This window comes from Aquarana catesbeiana, linkage group LG05 (genome assembly GCF_042186555.1).
Source record: "Aquarana catesbeiana isolate 2022-GZ linkage group LG05, ASM4218655v1, whole genome shotgun sequence".
Classification (NCBI taxonomy): Eukaryota; Metazoa; Chordata; class Amphibia; order Anura; family Ranidae; genus Aquarana; species Aquarana catesbeiana.
Genome location: NC_133328.1, coordinates 97073289 through 97091739, shown reverse-complemented (window position 1 = coordinate 97091739; position 18451 = coordinate 97073289). Strand labels below are relative to the sequence as shown.

The 18451-nt window shown below is 44.7% G+C and overlaps 1 protein-coding gene across 1 annotated transcript in view; it reads left to right on the top strand.

The window, feature by feature from the left end:
• Window positions 1–15540, top strand: part of LOC141144366 (uncharacterized) — a 30234-nt gene extending 14694 nt beyond the window's left edge. Inside the window, exons 4-9 of the mRNA XM_073629992.1 lie at window positions 2379–2523; window positions 6490–6539; window positions 8128–8262; window positions 9065–9176; window positions 10296–10362; window positions 15423–15540. Coding sequence (XP_073486093.1) covers window positions 2379–2523; window positions 6490–6539; window positions 8128–8262; window positions 9065–9176; window positions 10296–10362; window positions 15423–15514 — 601 coding nt within the window. The 3' untranslated portion in view covers window positions 15515–15540. The remainder of the gene's footprint in view (window positions 1–2378; window positions 2524–6489; window positions 6540–8127; window positions 8263–9064; window positions 9177–10295; window positions 10363–15422) is intronic.
• Window positions 15541–18451: the final 2911 nt, after the last annotated feature.

Here is an 18451-nt window from a genome sequence, read left to right as displayed (position 1 = left end):
GTGTAACCAACTATCAAGATGGCTGCGGTCCGTCACGGTGCGCGATGGCATCACATGCCGTAGCTCCACCCTGTGTGTTTCGTCACTAGGGGGACATTGTCAGGGGCGGGTTCTAGTGAGGAAAACTCACAGGGTATAGCCACAGTGTGTGACTTCATCACTCATTGTCAGACTGCGGCCATGAGGAGGTTCTCTATTTATTTCTAACAGCTCTCTTCCTAGTAAGGTGCATCCCTACATCAACATATACAAAAAACACAATACATTTACCCTGGGACTTTTTATATGAGACGCATTACAAACTAACGAATCTACATGATTACTGCTTTATTGATCGACAGAGAATGAGATTTGTATCCATTGATCAATAAAGCAGTAATCCTGTATATTGGTTAGTTTATTGTTTATGTGCCTCATATACGGTTCCAGGGTAAATATATTGTGTTTTTTTTTTTGTATATGAGGCGCATCACAAACAAACCATCACTAACTAATATACAGGATTACTGCCTTATTGATTAATAGATTCAAATCTTATCCGTTGATCCATAAATCAGTAATCATGTATATTAGTTATAGTGCCTTGCAAAAGTATTCACCCCCCCCTTGGCATTTTTCGTGCTTTGTTGCCTCACAACCTGGAATTAACATGGATTGTTTGAGAATTTGCATCATTTAATTTACAGAACATGCCCACAACTTTGAAGATTTTTTTTTTTTTTTTAATTGTGAAGCAAGCAACAAAAGGGACAAAAAAAACAGAAAAAGTCAATACTTTGTGGAGCCACCTTTTGCGGCTATCGCAGTCACTTTGGATAAGTCTCTATGATCTTGCCACATCTTACCACTGGGATTTTTGCCCATTCCTCCTTGCAAAACTGCTCCAGCTCCTTCAAATTGGATGGTTTGCGCTTGTGAACAGCGATCTTTAATTCTGACCACAGATTTTCTATTGGATTGTGGTCTGGGCTTTGACTAGGCCATTCCAACACATTTACATGTTTCCCCTTAAACCACTCAAGTGTTACTTTAGCAGTGTGTTTGGGGTCATTGTCCTGCTGGAAGGTGAACCTCCGTCCTAGCCTCAAATCACACACAGAGTGCTACAGGTTTTGCTCAAGAATATCCCTGTATTTAGCACCATCCATCTTTCCCTCAACCCTGACCAGTTTCCCAGTCCCGACTGCTGAAGAACATCCCCACAGCACGATGCTGCCACCACCATGTTTCACAGTGGGGATGGTGTTCTTTGGGTGATGTGATGTGTTGGGATTGCTCCAGACATAGCGTTTTCTTTGATGGCCAAAAAGTTCAGTTTTAGTCTCATCAGACCAGAGCACCTTCCTCCATACATTTTGGGAGTCTCCCACATGCCTTTTCGCAAACTCAAAACGTGCCATTTTGTTTTTTGCTGAAAGTAATGTCTTTCTTCTGGCCGTTCTGCCATAAAGCTCAACTCTATGGAGCGTACGGCTTATTGTGGTCCTATGTACAGATACTCCAGTCTCTGCTGTGGAACTCTGCAGCTCCTCCAGGGTTACCTTAGGTCTCTGTGCTCCTCTCTGATTAATGCCCTCCTTGCCCGGTCCATGAGTTTTGGTGTGCGGCCGTCTCTTGGCATGTTTGCTGTTGTGCCATGTTCTTTCCATTTGGTTATGATAGATTTGGTGGTGCTCCTAGGGATCATCAAAGATTTGGGTATTTTTTTTATAACCTAACCCTGACTTGTACTTCTCAACATCATTGTCCCTTAATTGTTTGGAGAGTTCCTTGGTCTTCATGGCAGTGTTTGGTTAGTGGGGCCTCTTGCTTAGGTGTTGCCACCTCTGGGGCCTTTCAAAAAGGTGTGTCTATGTAATGACAGGTCATGTGACACTTAGATTGCACACAGGTGGACATCATTTCACTAATTATGTGACTTCTGAAGGTAATTGGTTGCAGAGCTTTTTATGGGCTTCATAGCAAAGGGGGTGAATACATACGCACGTGCCAATTATAATTTATTTATTTCTGAAAAAATAGTTTTATGTATATATTTTTCTCATTTTACTTCACTAACTTAGACTATTGTGTTCTGATCCATCACATATAATTCAGATTAAAAAAAAACATTGAACTAAAGGCTGTAATGTAACAAAATAGGTAAAAAGCCAAGGGGGGTGAATACTTTTGCAATTCACTGTATGTATTGGTTGTTTGTGATGAGCCTCATATAAAGTCCCAGGGCAAATATATTGTGTTTTATGTGTATGTAGGTATGTGGACTGCACTCACAATGTATTCAGAAGGATAAAAACAAACCAAAAATTTTGAAAGGAATAAAAAAAAAAATTAAAGTTTTAGTCGTTACTTTTTTCTGTGATTTCACTCCTGTTTAGTGCACCTACCGTAATGACCTACATGCAACTCGAAAACCTCATTAATAAATGGAGTTTAGAGCTCGAGGATCAGGAGAAGCATTTCCTGCAACAAGCCACACAAGTCAATCTCTGGGACAAGACCCTGATCAGCAATGGGGAAAGAGTGAGTATCGGGTATTGTGGAAGGTGCAGGAGAAACCCCAGACACGTTCTGTACGGTGATCCAAACTTTACATTTTATTCTGTGCAAAATACAAAAACATAAGAGGGGGGAAATTTTTGCTAAAACTGGAGAGGGCAAAATCTGGTGCAAAAAACATCTGTTTAGCAGCGTTTACATGCTGCGTTTAGCCAGGTTTGCGTCTAGAAGCGTTTTTTTAACCGCTTGCCGACCAGCACACGACTATGTACATCGGCACAATGGCACGGCTGTGCATATGGGCCTACCTGTACGTCCCCTTTAAGACGCGACTTAGTGGGCGTACTTCGAGAGCGTGCCCCGTGGACTCGATGTCCGCTGGGGGCCCGCGATCGTGACACGGAGCGACAGAACTGGTAAATGCCTGTGGAAACAAGGCATTTCCCTGTTCTGTCTAGCAACATGACAGGGATCTACTGCTCCGTCATCAGGAGCAGTGATCTCTGTCATGTTGTAGTGAGCCCATCCCCCCACAGTTAGAATCACTCCCTAGGACACACTTAACCCCTTGATCCCCCCCCCCCCCCAGTGTTTAACCGCTTCCCTGCCAGTGTCATTTACACAGTAATCAGTACAATTTAATAGCACTGATCACTATATTAATGACAATGGTCCCAAAATAGTGTCAAAAGTGTCCGCTGCAATGTCGCAGTCACAATAAAAATCGCAGATCTTCGCCATTACTAATAAAAAAAAAAAAAAAATAATAATAAAAATGCCATAAATCTATCTCCTATTTTGTAGACGCTATAACTTTTGCGCAAACCAATTAATATATGCTTATTGTGATTTTTTTTTTTTTTTTACCAAAAATATGTAGAAGAATACATATCGGCCTAACCACTTCCGGACCGCCCACTGTATATATACGTCATTTTTTTGAAGATGGATATCTCGGTAACGCCAGCAGCTGCTGCCACAACCGAGGTATCCATCTTTTCAGCGGGCGGTTCCGTACACGATAATGGTGGTCTCTGCGGCAGGTTCGCCGCGAGATCACCGTTATCGGCGGCGGGAGAGGTGCCACCCCCCCTCCCGCCGCTCTCCCGCACCCTCCGCTGCTTACCGGAGCCGTCGGTAGCGGCGGAGGCGATCGGGTCCTTTCCCTGCTTAGGTATGGGGACGAGTGAGGCCAAGATGGCGCCCACCTGTCTCCATACCATGTGACGGCCGGAGCGACGTCATTACGACGGCTCCGCCCACTTCTCTTAAAGGCACAATTTTTTTTGTGTCATTTTTTTAAACGACTAAATATGAGATCTGAGGACTTTTTGACCCCAGATCTCATATTTAAGAGGACCTGTCATGCTTTTTTCTATTACAAAGGATGTTTACATCCCTTGTAATAGGAATAAAAGTGATCCAAATTTTTTTTTTTAAAAAACAGTGAAAAAATAAATAAAATAAAATAAAATAAATAATAAAAAAAAAAAAAAAATTTTTTTTAAAGCGCCCTGTCCCGACGAGCTCGCGCGCAGAAGCGAACGCATACGTGAGAAGCGCCCGCATATGAAAACGGTGGTCAAACCACACATGTGAGGTATCGCCGCGACCGGTAGATTGAGAGCAATAATTCTAGCCCTAGACCTCCTCTGTAACGCAAAACATGCAACCTGTAGAATTTTTTAAACGTCGCCTATGGAGATTTTTAAGGGTAAAAGTTTGACGCTATTCCACGAGCGGGCGCAATTTTGAAGCGTGACATGATGGGTATCAATTTACTTGGCATAACATTATATTTCACAATATAAAAAAAAATTGGGCTAACTTTACTGTTGTCTTATTTTTTTTTTCAAAAAAGTGGATTTTTTCCAAAAAAAGTGCGCTTAGAAGACCGCTGCGCAAATACGGTGCAAAAAAAAGTATTGCAATGACCGCTATTGTATTCTCTAGGATGTTAGAAAAAAAACAATATATAATGTTTGGGGGTTCTAAGTAATTTTCTAGCAAAAAAACCTGTTTTAAACTTGTAAACACCTAAAATCCAAAACGAGGCTAGTCTTGAAGTGGCTAAACTGAGAAAGAAATTAGTTTTTCTATATTTTTGGGGGGGATATTTATTACAGCAAAAAGTAAAAAATATTGCTTTTTTCCCAAAACTGTCGCTCTTTTATAGCGCAGAAAATAAAAAAACACAGAGGTGATCAAATACCACCAAAAGAAAGCTCTATTTGTTGGGAAAAAAAGACATAAATTTTGTTTGGGTACAACGTCGCACAACCGCGCAATTGTCAGTTAAAGCGACCCAGTGCCGTATCGCAAAAAGTGCTCTGGTCAGGAAGGGGGTAAATTCTTCCGGGGCTGAAGTAGTTAAAATAAAAAATAAATAAATTTTTTGTTAAAATGAAAAACATCTATAAACGAAACGCTGCTAAATGCGAGTTACCGCGTTTAGCAGTGTTTACACGCTGTTACAGGCATTTGGCGTTTTCAAATGCCTCTGAACGTCCATCCTGAATGCCTTTTTTTTTTTTTTTTTTTTTTTTTGCGTTCCAAAAAAATGCTTCTAAACTGCCTAGAAAGGAGTATAAAGGTCCCCGTGTACATGTACTGATAAGAGAACATAGAGGAGAGTTCAGTGGCAGCTGAGAAAAAAAAAACACCCAACTCATCCTAAACGTCCGTTTACCAGCAGTAGTGTACTGTACATGAAGACTAATGAATGTTTGTTTGTGGCCTTTAATATTTTGGAGTTGCACATGCAATTTTTTAATATGGTTGGCTGTTCTAAAGGACTGTATGTTTTAAAGTGGTTGTAAACCCTCCCCCACAACTTTGTCCCATGTAAATCAGCATAAAAATGCTAATGAACGCTGCTTGTACATCTCTCCTTACTTGCTTAGTATTGTTGTAATCCTTTTTGTTCTTTAGAATGACTTCACTGAGCATGCCCAGATCTCCCCTGATTTACGGCACACTCTGTGTACTTATCTGTCTATTATCAGATCTTCCTACAGCATGACACTGAAATCCCACAAGACTGCATAATCACTCAGAGCTTCCTACTACGCCCCATGTGACATCACATGGAGTGTAAATTTGGACAACAGACAGCATTACTGCAGCCATATCAGCCGAAGCTGATAAGACTGACACAGGCAAACAATAGATAATAGGCACAAGTAAATACTATGAAATACTATGAGCAGTTAGGCAGGGTTACCATAGAAACGTTGGATTGAGAAGGAGGTTTGGTTAACCGTACAGGAAGTGCTCGATGTAAGGGCGGAAATACACTCTACTGTGGCTTCAGAAAACAATACTTAAGATGGAGCTGCCTAACCCCTGGAAACAAGTTTCTTTAAAGCGGGGGTCCACCTATCTATCCTTTTTTTTTTTTTTTTTTTTTGAGTTCATTCACAAACTTTTCTTCTCAGCATTACATACTCACATATTGTGTGTAATATGTCCGCCTGTGTCAGATTTCGTCGGAAAGAATAACTTATATTATTCACTGCAGGTGGTTTCCATCTTCATTGTGGGCATTTGAAGCCCACAAGCATTTATTTCCTGGATGTGGTGAATGCTGTGCTCCCAGCATTCACTGCTCGTTCCCGCACATGCTCAGTGGCATCCTGGGAAGCCTGAGACTAGCTCCCAGGAGTCTGGGAGAGGCTAGAAACACGCCTACTCCCTTGGGAGGAGAACCAGGAAGTGCAAAGAAGAATAGAAAAATAAAAGGTAATTACGGCGATTTAAATTTTTTTAAAGGCATGTCAGCATCTAGGCAAGGAAGAGAATACATACAGATATTGTTCAAAATTTGGGTGGAACTCCGCTTTAAACAGTAGGTAATATGCGATTTGGGCTGGATTACAGTGGCTATAGTTTGATAATTACTTATTATAATGGACTAAATGAAAAGCAGCATCAGAGTGGGAGAGTTTACTTCCTCTTTACTCTATAATCTATACATTTTTAATTTTTCAGATCACCTCTTTACATCGAGAGATGGAGAAGGTAAAATTGGATCAAAAAAGGTAAATCATTTTTTTTCTTAATCACGTGTACCATGTATTGGGCCTTCATTTGGCAGTAAAAATGTTAAAGGATAAGGTCACCTTTTTGGAACATGTTCCTTGTTCCACCTGTATTTTTGGAAAGTGCGCAGCCATACAGGGCTCCGCCCACATGGCCGCGCCATTCATTCACAGTTTCCTGTGAGTGAATGAACGAAACTACAAGTACGGTCATCCACTGCGGCTGACGGCTGGGTAGTTCTGAATAAACTGCGAGGGCGTTGTTAAGTGTTCTCACAGTTCATCCACAAGCCCTGCAGATTTCAACAGACAGAGCCCGTATGTAGGTACAGGCAGAAAGCTGCAGGGCCTGTCTGCAGAAGCCTGGCATTTAACCACTGATCCAATGGTCACGGGTGCAATGCTTTCCAGGCTCCTGCAGGAATAAATTATAAATGCACTTTTTTTTTTTCTGCAAAAATATGTACATTTGTTATGGAAAGGTTAACTTGGCTTTTTAAGTTTTAGCTGTATATTTCTTGCCAGAGATACCCCTATGTGTGGTATGGAGATTCCACATATGGGTACAAACATTAAGTAGCGCACACATAATAGATCAGAATAGTGTTCAGTTTGTTAGAGCTGCACGATTCTGGATAAAATGAGAATCGCAATTTTTTTTGCTTAGAAGATAGATCACAATTCTTGTGGCGACTTTCACATTAAAACAAAAAAAAAATTTGGTTAACTTTTACTGTTTTATTGCAGCAATTGCCATTTTATTCCTTAGGGTCTCTCCTAAAATATATATACTATAATGTTTGGGGGTTCCAAGTAATTTTCTTGCAAAAAATATTCATTTTAACTTAAAGAAGTGTCAGAAAAAGATTTAGACTTTTAAGTGGTTAAACTTCCTGCATTTACAGGTTGTTGAAAACTTGGCAGACTGCCTGGATTATTTATTTACACAGAAGTTTTCTCCCTTTGATCTAAGAAGGAAGCTTAGTTAAAATGTATCAAGTTAAAGACTGGGCAGAATGCCGGTGTCTTGCCGAGAAAGTTCCCTCGGCGGATAAGTTCCCCCCCCCTGTACTCCGCAGGCGCAGCGCCTGTGCAGTACGAACTACTGTCAGCCGCCGGAGATAGCCGAAGCACAAAATCTACAATCAGCTGTACCTGGCGCCTGCACCCTAGGTCCAGGTTCCTTCCCCACCATCCAAGTGGACCTAGAGGGGGAATAAAAAGGAGCCGAGCGAAGCGAAGCCATGCCCGAAGCGTGGCGAGCGGCCCTCTTACAGGCGCCGTGTACAGCTGATTTTCCCCTATTCATCTTCGGCTATTTCCGCCGGATCCTACTGCGCAGGTGCAGCAGAGGGGGATCCTTATCTGCCGAGCGGAACTTTCTCGGCAGAACACCGGGATGCTTTCTTTTGACAGTTGAGTGAGCACAGTCTCTCCACTTGTTTATATGAATCGTCAAACTTTGCAGGAGAGATCGTCAGAGGGGGTGAATCGAGATCACAATTTTTTTAAAGATTAATTGTGCAGCTCTACAGTTTGTCTTCATGGGCTTCCTGGTTTAGCTTTAATATTTATTTTTTTTTTTTAGATTGGACCAAGGATTAGATTTCATCCTCTCCCAGCAGAAAGAACTAGAAGATATCCTGAGCCCTCTAGAGGACTCGGTCAGAGAGCAAAATGGAACCATCTACCTCCAGCATGCAGATGAAGAAAGAGAAAAGACGTAAGATTGGGGGAGAAAACGTTTATTTCATGTCCAGCAGTCATACATATGGCTTTGGTCTGTAATAGTAAATAATCCCCCCCCCCTTTTTTTTCTTTTTTTGTGTAGTTCACCGTCTTGTATACTTCAACTCATTGACACAGAATGGATAGTGGGTGGGGCATAGCGCTAAAGTTGACTGGTGCAATTTTTGTTTGCAAACACTACTTTTAGACCCCTTTCACACTGAGGGCGTTTTGCAGGCGCTATAGCGTTAAAAATAGCGCCTGCAATCCACCCTCAAACAGCTGCAGCATTGTCTCCAGTGTGAAAGCCCGAGGGCTTTCACACCGGAGCGCTGCGCTGGCAGGACGTCAGGAAAAGTCCTGTCAGCAGCCTCTTTGGAGCGGTGTGTTTACCGCTCCCCATTGAAATCAATGGGACAGTGCTGGGATACTGCCGGCAAAACGCCATTGCGGCGCATTGCGGGCGGTTTTAACCCTTTCTCGCGGCTAGCGGGGGGGTAAAAGCGCCCCGCTAGCGGCCGAAATGCGCCGCTTATCCGACGGTAAAACGCCGCTAAAAATAGCGGCGTTTTACCGCCAACGCTATGGGCGGCTCGGTGTGAAAGGGCTCTTAAAGTGAACTTGTTGAGCCATAAACACAGGGCCGGCCATTGCTGATCTCCTAAAAATGCCAGTTGCCTGCCTTCCTTTATTCATATAACCATATTGTACTAAAGTTCCCTGCACACTAGGATATGTCTTTTAATTCGCATTGCATTCTGTAGAATTTCTTTTTTTTTTTTTTTTTTCTCCAACAGTTACAAACTGGCAGAAAACATTGATGCCCAACTGAAGCGAATGTCGCAGGATTTGAAGGATGTCATCGAACATCTGAACACATCCGCTGGCCCCGGAGACTCCAGTAACCCGGTTAGAGCCCTTCGCTTTTATTTATTTTTTTTCCCGATTTAATTTCTGCAGAACGAAACAATGTTTTAATTATAGGAAATCCCATAGTGAGAGAATATGAAGACCTGAGATTGACCGGGCAACTACTATTCTTTGGAAAAAGTCAGACGTACATGATATCTGTGTTCAGGCAAAAAATCACCGCCATTACTAGTTAAAAAAAAGCCATAAAAATATCCCGTAGTTTATAGACGCGATAACTTTTGCGCAAACCAATCAATATTCACTTATTTTTTTTATCAAAAACATGAAGCAGAATACATATTAGTTAATGTGGTAGTAAAACTTTGTTTTTGGACTACCTACAGGTAATGCAGTGCGAAAGTTCAAGGCATGATGGTATCTAGTACAGGGTAACCTGGCTATGTCATACACAGCACACACTTATGCCGCGTACACACGGTCGGACTTTTCGTCTACAAAAGTCCAACGGACGCCGACGGACTAAAGCTGGCTGGTAATCCGATCGTGTGTGGGCTTCTCCGGACTTTCAGCAGACTTTTTCAGCCTCAAATCCGACGGACTTTAGATTTGAAACATGCTTCAAATCTTTACGTCGTAACTACGACGGACCCCGAAATCCGCTCGTCTGTGTGCTAGTCCGACGGACAAAAACCCATGCTAGGGCAGCTATTGGCTACTGGCTATGAACTTCCTTATTTTAGTCCGGTGTACGTCATCACGTACGAATCCGTCGGACTTTTGTGTGGTCGTGTGTAGGCAAGTCCGTTCGTTAGAAAGTCTGCTGCAAGTCCGCCGAAAGTCCGCCGGAAGTCTGTCGGACAGGCTGTCGGACTTTTGTAGACGAAAAGTCCGACCGTGTGTACGCGGCATTATACTTCTTTAAAAATAATGGGTTTGAAAATTTTTCTTTTTTTTTTTTTTTTATGATCTAGCTTATAGAGATTATAATCTTATATAGATTATAGGGCAAGGCTAATGTCTTGGTAATTTTTGTATGGCGTTTGCAGGCTGGAAAAAAGAACAAACCCAAGATAAAAAATACAACATTTATGATATTTATTGAAAATTAGAGTTTTGAATGAACTTTAAACAATATACTGTGTTTTTATATTACAGCTACAACAGATCTGTAAAATCCTCAATGCTCACATGGACTCCTTGCAGTGGGTTGATCAGAATTCTGGTGAGTGTCACGTTTTATTTGTAGCTGCTTATAGCACTCTTTTTTTTTTTTTTTTCCTTAGGTTGATGTTGGTCCTAATATGTGTTGTATCGTTGTCTTGGGAAATTGAGCTTCCATCAGGGGAGGGGTGCGATGGCTATATTTTGTATTTCTTAATCACACATCACAAGATTTCATGATATCCATAATGATTGGATTACCTTCACCTTTCCAGGTAAATGTGGACACTGGCAAAAAAAAATAAATCGAGGCCCCTCTACCCAGTGGCGGCTGGTGCTCGATAATTCGAGGGGGGTGGGGACCCCAGCCTCTGTGGGCAGTTGCCTATGGATTTTTTTCATGCCTGTTCAGTACCCCCCTTGTTGGGTGTGGGGCAAGAAGGGCTTTATCTGGATTGGTGGCCAATGGCCTAGATCAGGGGTCTCAAACTGGCGGCCCTCCAGCTGTTGCGAAACTACAAGTCCCATGAGGCATTGCAAGGCTGACAGTTCCAAGCATGACTCCCACAGGCAGAGACATGATGGGACTTGTAGTTTCACAACAGCTGGAGGGATGCCAGTTTGAGACCCCTGGCCTAGAGGGCCCTACCCAGACTCTCTTGTGGAAGAAAGGGGGTGACCTGTAATTATTATTATACAGCCCCGACAGTTTACACAGCACTTTACAACATAAGGGCAAACAGTACAATTACAAAACAGTTTAATATAGTATGACTCAGAGAGCTCTGCTCGTTAGAGCATATAATTTAAGAAGGAGAGTAGGTAATTTTGGCACTGTTGGCACTGAATACTGCAGGTAGAGCTGTTCGGTATATGGTATTGTGCTGTACAGGTTCAGGAAAGTGATTCCCTTCAGGATCCATGAAAGGCCTGCTGTGATGGGTGAAGATTGGGCTTGTAATGAGCCCTGCAGGCCTTGAATGGTGAGTGCTTCTGTGTTATGGACCCTAAAGGAATTCCTGAGAGCCTTGAGCTTCTTCATGGATGCCTTGCAAAATTGAGCGACCCTCTAGACTGGGCATTTTATCCCTCCATAGGAGGAGATTCCTGTAGATAAAATGTTAGTCTGCTGACCTTCTTTGTAAGAAGCAAATCAAGTTGTTGGCCTTTTGAGGGCGAGCATTGATTGGGTCATTCTTGGATGCTTTCATCTTGAAGGTAACGGTAACACGCTGCTACCTCTGAAGAAGATAAGACTGACAGGTTAAACACCGGGGGCCTGCTTCTCCTGCTGAGAAGTAGAAGTTAGCTTCAAGCCTAAGCCTACCACCTAGTTCCACTAGGAAAACTGGACTCCAAAGACCTCCAAGTCCAGAGACCAGTCATATTCACAGTGAAGGAGCACCCCAACTCTTGCAGGTGAGGGGAATTTTATCAGCCTTCATGGATGTTTGGACACGGGACACGAATAGGTCCCACAGTTGGTGTCAAGAGGTTAAAAACTGGAATTTCAGAGCTTTCCCCCTCCACACTTTGTGCTCAAATGTCTCTCTGAATTTTGAAAGAAGAGCGAGTTCTTTGTGGCCCTGGAGAGTTTAGGGTGTAACGGAGCCCGTATTGAAATGGGAGATGTTTCTCAGCCTGTGTTCAAACTGTTCCAAAGACCAATGGATACATTCAGTCTATTTTGGACCTGGGTCTACAGATTCCTGGAGGTGCAAAAATACATGGAGTCCACCTCGTTGATGATTAAAGTGCTTCTTGACCCTCTGTGACATATTGCCTTCCATCCACCCCTCTGCTTTTGTTCATTTTTTGCGTTTTCCTTTTTATTTTTTTTAAATAATAAAGCTCTGGCCTGCCCCGCATGTCATTCACCTAGGCAGATATCTTGTTTTGACAGGTATCCTCCCCCTCCATGAAAGGTGCCAAATGTGGTGGGGGAGGAATTAGATCCGCGGTAGTGCCATTTCTGGGTGGAACTCCGCTTTAAATTGGTTGTAAACCCTTACACACCACTTATACCTACAGGTAAGCCTAGATTAAGGCTTACCTGTAGGTGCTTGAATTATCTCCTAAACCTACATGGTTTAGGAGATATTTACTATTTCCCGTACGATGAGTTCTTCTGCACATGCGCCGATGTATTCGGTGCATGCACACTCTTGAAAGGGCACGCTGTGCCGTTTCAAGCTGGGTTCATGCCGTGACTGGCGGCTCCCGCGCACATGCGTGGGAGTGACATCAGGCGACTCCGGCCAGTTACAGAGCCGGAGTTCGTGGCCCCCGGAAGGAAGAGGGGTGAAGAATGGGCACTCGCTGCCAGTGAGGAAATCGGGGACATCGCAAGCTCCTGTGTCAGGTAAGTGACATATAATGGGCGTGAGGAGCGTGAGGATCCACTTTAAGTAGGGGGACTTTCTGGCTTCAGTGGATGTTTATCTGCACATCTTGATCTTTTAGGCTCACAGAGGTTTTCAAGGCTTGCTGCAGAGGATTGCCATTGTGGTCCATACTGTGAAAGTATATCCAACTTCTACGGCTTAGTATTGTCAGGGACTGTCTGCTCTGCCTGAGCGGCTTTGTAATGGACAGGCTGCTTCCTGATCCACAAAATCACGGAGAGAATCATCAGTTGCCATATCATGGATCAGGATGAAGAAGCAGCGAGAATATTGCAAAACACGTTGACCCAGTGCACTATTTTGGAACTGTAAACGCGCACCTGCCGCACTAAACTTGATCTGGCAACTGCTGTTTCCTTCTGCAATTTTAATGGTGTAATAAACGTGTTAATGTTTTATCAGTTAATTGTTATATGTCCTCCTTGGCCCTGGTTCACACTGGTGCGGCTTTGAAATCGCACTACTTAAGCTGCATATTAGTGCGATTTGCACTAACGATTTTATTGTGGCTTGCGACTTTATCAGAAGTCTATGCGAGTCGCAATGAAATCTGAAAAGGTACAGGAACCTTTTTCAAAGTCGCGGCAGTTTGAACGGTTCAATTGCCAGCAATGGGGTGCGACTTGTCATGAGATTTGGAACTGGTATGAATGAGGGCTTAAAGTGATTCTATTTTTTTTTTTTCTTCTTGAAAATAACAAACCTGACATACCTGCTCTGTGTATTGGTGATGTACAAAGCAGCTCTGGTCCTCATCCTCTCCAGTTCCCCCGCCAGTACTCCTGGCTGCTCCCCACCCCCTTCCTGCCGGGGGCAAGCTGCTTGCTATGGGGGCACTCAGCAAGGAAGAGGATCCAGGAGCACCAGCAGGGAACCCAAGAAGGGGAGGATTGGGGGCTGCTCTATGTGGGCTCGTTTTATGACCTCTATTGACACAGATAGTAGGACTCACACCGCCTGGCTGCTATTGACAGTAGCAGGAGCAAATGGCTCCCACTGCTGTCTCTGAGCCAATGAGGAGAGAGAGAGCAGACCGAGCCTCTGCTCTCATGCATATTGTTGGAGTGAGATCAGGCTCGAGTAAAAAAAAAAAAAAAAAACCTTCTGCCTTTTAGAACTTACATTTTAAAGACCCAATTCACCCTCCACTCCTAGGTTATGTGGTTTTAAGGAAAGGTTACCATATTCTCTTGTAAATAAGGGATGTGCCATAAGAGGTAAACACAGAATGGATTTAAATTCTATTCAATATCTCTAGAATCAGGGATATGCAATTACCGGACCTCCGGCTGTTGCAGAACTACAAGTCCCATGAGGCATAGCAAGACTGACAGCTACAACCATGACACCCAGAGGCAGAGGCATGATGGGACTTATAGTTTTGCAACAGCTGGAGGTCCGCTAGGTGCATATCCCTGTACTAGATCATGGTTTTGAAGAAAGGTTACCATATTCTCTTGTAAATAAGGGATGGTGTCATAAGAGGTAAACACAATGGATTTACCCATAATTCAAATTCTATTCTCTAGATCAGTGCTGCTCAACGTAAGAGGGGCCACATCTACAACCAAATGAAGGAGGGTTACATTTACTCTTCAATTCCAAATATATCAGCTGCCAAAAATGGCTCTCGGTCCTGAGATCAGAGTCCAATCATGTGACCACTGTAACAGCCAATCACATTGGTCACATGATTGCTGATCCTTCCCACCCCCTGGAAGGGGGTTATTAAACCAGAGGCCTCAATGGTAATCCCCTTTTCATCAGGGGCAGCAATATACCCCCATCCCCCAGGGTACATTAAAAAAGAAACCTTCCTCCCCTCCATTGGTGTCATTACGTACAATACAACCCACCCCCCCGGCATTGGTGTTCAGTGGTAACTTACCTAAAACATGCACACCCATGCTGCTTCCTTCCTCCTCTGTCATGCCAGAATTAAATGATCCCTGTTGGGCTGGAGATTCAGGGTTCTCCAGACTATGGCCCTCCCAATTGTATAGGAACTACAGATCCCATCATGCCTAGTCATGTCTGTGAGTGTCAGATTCTACAACGCCTCATGGGACATGTAGTTCTGCAATAGCTGGAGGGTCGTAGTTTGGAGATCCCTGCACAGACACTCGGGTTGATTTTCTAAAACTGGAGAGTACAAAAATCTGGTGCAGCTGTGCATAGAAAACAATCCGCTTCCTTCTTTTTTTTTTTGTCAAAGCTTAATTGAACAAGCTGAAGTTAGAAGCCGATTAGCTACCATGCACAGCTGCACCAGATTTTGCACTCCAGTTTTAGTAAATCAACCCCATTGTCCGGTGCTGAAATACAAATATTTACAGCACTTGGCAGCCTGCTGCTGCTCTGTATTTGATGGCTCATCTTCCACATGACCACTGCAATCTGTTAATGTGTGCTATCAATGAGGAGAGCCATTCAGCTTAACATTCCCGATGGCGGTCCTCATAGTCATCCCTGAGGATAGTCACCCTAGGGCAGGAGTAGGCAACCTTGGCCCTCCAGCTGTGGTGAAACTACAAATCCCATAATGCCTCTGCCTCTAGGAGTCATGCCTGTGATGGTAAGGGTCTTGCAATGTCTCGTGGGACTTGTAGTTTCAAAACAGCTGGAGGGCCGAGGTTGCCTACCCCCTGCCCTAGGGTGTTACCAATCATATCTTGCTGCTTACATTGATTTGTTTTCCATCTCTTGTGTTTTCCAGCTCTTCTCCAGAGGAAAGTGGAACAGGTGACGAAGGAATGTGAGAATTGGAGGAAGGAACAAGAGAGAGGATTTCCTATTACATTTGATTAAGCGTAATAAATGTAAGGCTGTTCTAAAATATATAATTTTTGTGTTCAATTTTTGTTATTTTTTTTCATTTTGTTAATAAAGGATTTGTTCTTCATCACAATGGCTGAATTATTTTACTATTCATCGAGGGATGAGCGGAATGGAATCCCTGTGGGGTTTTTACTGATATCTGGAGAAATTTATCTTCACTTCCTGTCCTGTTGACATTTTTACCAGACAGGAAATGAGGGGGGGGGGACTCTCCAACAGCAACACAGACACTTTTTTAAAAGTGTTTTCTTTCGTAGAATAGGGTAAGGCGAGAACCCGCTAGATTTTTATCTCCATGTCCCTCTTGGAGATTTTCTCTATTTCCTGTCTGGTGAAACTTTGTCAGTAGGACAGGAAGTGAGGGGAATATCTAAGTCTGCAGTTTTCATTAACCACTCCCCCTCCCCCCCCCCCCCCAACCTGGCACATATGAGGCTCCTTGGCAGGTGGGCTTTAACCGCTTCAATACTGGCCACTTTCACCCCCCTTCCAGGCCAATTTTCAGCTGTTACACTTTAAATGACAATTGCGCGGTCGTGCAACACTGGGGGTTATTTACGAAAAGGCAAATCCACTTTGCACTCCAAGTGCAGTCACTGTAAATCTGAGGGGGAAGATCTGAAATGAGGGGAAGCTCTGCTGATTTTATTATCCAATCAGGTGCAAGCTAAAATGCTGTTTTTTATTTTCCTTGCACGTCCCTCTCGAATCTACAGCGACTGCACTTCCAAGTGCGTTTTCAGTGCAATTTCAAGTGCACTTTACACTTGTGGATTTGTTATTTAGTAAATAACCCCCCACTGTGTACTCTTATGCAGGGCTGTGTTTTGGCCTAGGCCAACAAGGCCTAGGCCTAGGGCGGCACTTTGCGGGGGGCGGCGAAAAGGGCCGCCCCCCCCGCATGAGAGGAAGCCCCCCCACCCGTCTGGCCGATTCCCGGCTCCCGCTGTCGCCTCCCGCACACATGCAGCCCAAGGCAGCCGGCTTTCTGTAGCGGCGCCGCGGTGTATGGGCGTGCTTGGCAGAGGGTGGGGGCGTGTACCTCACGCCCCCCCCACTCTCTGCCAAGCACGCCTATACACCGTGGCGCCGCTACAGAAAGCCGGCCGCCGTGGGCTGCATGTGTGCGGGAGACGGCATCCGGGAATCGGCAAGACAGGTGGGGGGGGGGGGTTTCTCATGCGGGGGGGGGCGGCGTGTGTCACTCGCTCCTCTATAATCAGCAGGTGACAGGTGGAGCCTTAAGCTCCGCCTACCCTCCCCTGCAGTGAATCTTCTCCTCGGCCCTGGGGCGGGATCTGGCTGTGACGTCAGATAGAGGAGAGAGAGGAGCACGAGGGAAACCCCCAGGACAGCAGGTATAATGATTAAATAAATTATATCAGTGTTATGGGCACTGGCAGTGGCAGCATTTGATGGGCACAGTGTTAGCATTTGATGGGCACAGTGGCTACGTTTGATGGGCACAGTGTTAGCATTTGATGGGCACAGTGGCTACGTTTGATGGGCACAGTGTTAGCATTTGATGGGCACAGTGTTAGCATTTGATGGGCACAGTGGCTACGTTTGATGGGCACAGTGGCTGCAATTGATGGGCACAGTGGCTACGTTTGATGGGTACAGTGGCATTTGATGGGCACAGTGTTAGCATTTGATGGGCACAGTGTTAGCATTTGATGGGCACAGTGTTAGCATTTGATGGGCACAGTGGCTAGGTTTGATGGGCACAATGGCTGCGTTTGATGACACAATGGCTACATTTGATGGCACAGTGGATGCGTTTGATGGGCACAGTGGATGCGTTTGATGGGCACAGTGGCTGCGTTTGATGGGCACAGTGGCTGCAATTGATGGGCACAGTGTTAGCATTTGATGGGCACAGTGTTAGCATTTGATGGGCACAGTGTTAGCATTTGATGGGCACAGTGGCTACGTTTCATGGGCACAGTGGCTACGTTTGATGGGCACAGTGGCTGCGTTTGATGGCACAATGGCTGCGTTTGATGGCACAATGGCTACATTTGATGGCACAGTGGATGCGTTTGATGGGCACAGTGGATGCGTTTGATGGGCACAGTGGCTGCGTTTGGGCACAGTGGCTGCGTTTGATGGGGCACAGTGGCTGCGTTTGATGGGGCACAGTGGCTGCAATTGATGGGCACAGTGGCTGCAATTGATGGGCACAGTGGCTGCAATTGATGGGCACAGTGGCTGCATTTGGCACAGTGGCAGCATTTGATGGGTACAGTGGCTGCGTTTGAGGGCACAGTGGCTGCGTTTGATGGGCACAGTGGCTGCGTTTGATGGGCACAGTGGCTGCATTTGATGGCACAGTGGCTGCATTTGATGGGGCACAGTGAGGCTGCAATTGATGGGCACAGTGAGACCCCCCCCCCCCATGATAGCAATAAAACTCAGCAGCTACAAATACTGTAGCTGCTGACTTTTAATATTAGGACACTTACCTGTCCCAGGGTCCAGCGATGTTGACACCTCAGCCGATTTTCGGATTGCCTCTCGGGTTTTACCACTATCATTCATGGTAAGGGAAACCGACCGGTTCCCTACTGCACATGTGCGAAGCGCGTTGCACTTTCTGAATGGCCCAGTGGAGGAAGGAGGAGGGGGGGGCAAACTTCAAAGGGGACAGCGCAGGCTCCCGGAAGTGGGGAAGGGTACCTGTCAGAAACAGGTACCCGTTCCCCCCTGAAAGGTGCCAAATAAGCCTAAAGAGGAAGGGGCTTGGTTTACAGATGATAGGGTGGGTCCTAAACAGGAAGGGGTGTGGCCTCGACAGGATGGGGTGGGTCGTATTTAAATTAGGGGGGTGCATGCGTTTAGTCAGGCCTAGGGCAGCACAAAACCTAAATACACCACTGCTCTTATGACATTTTTTTCACACAAATG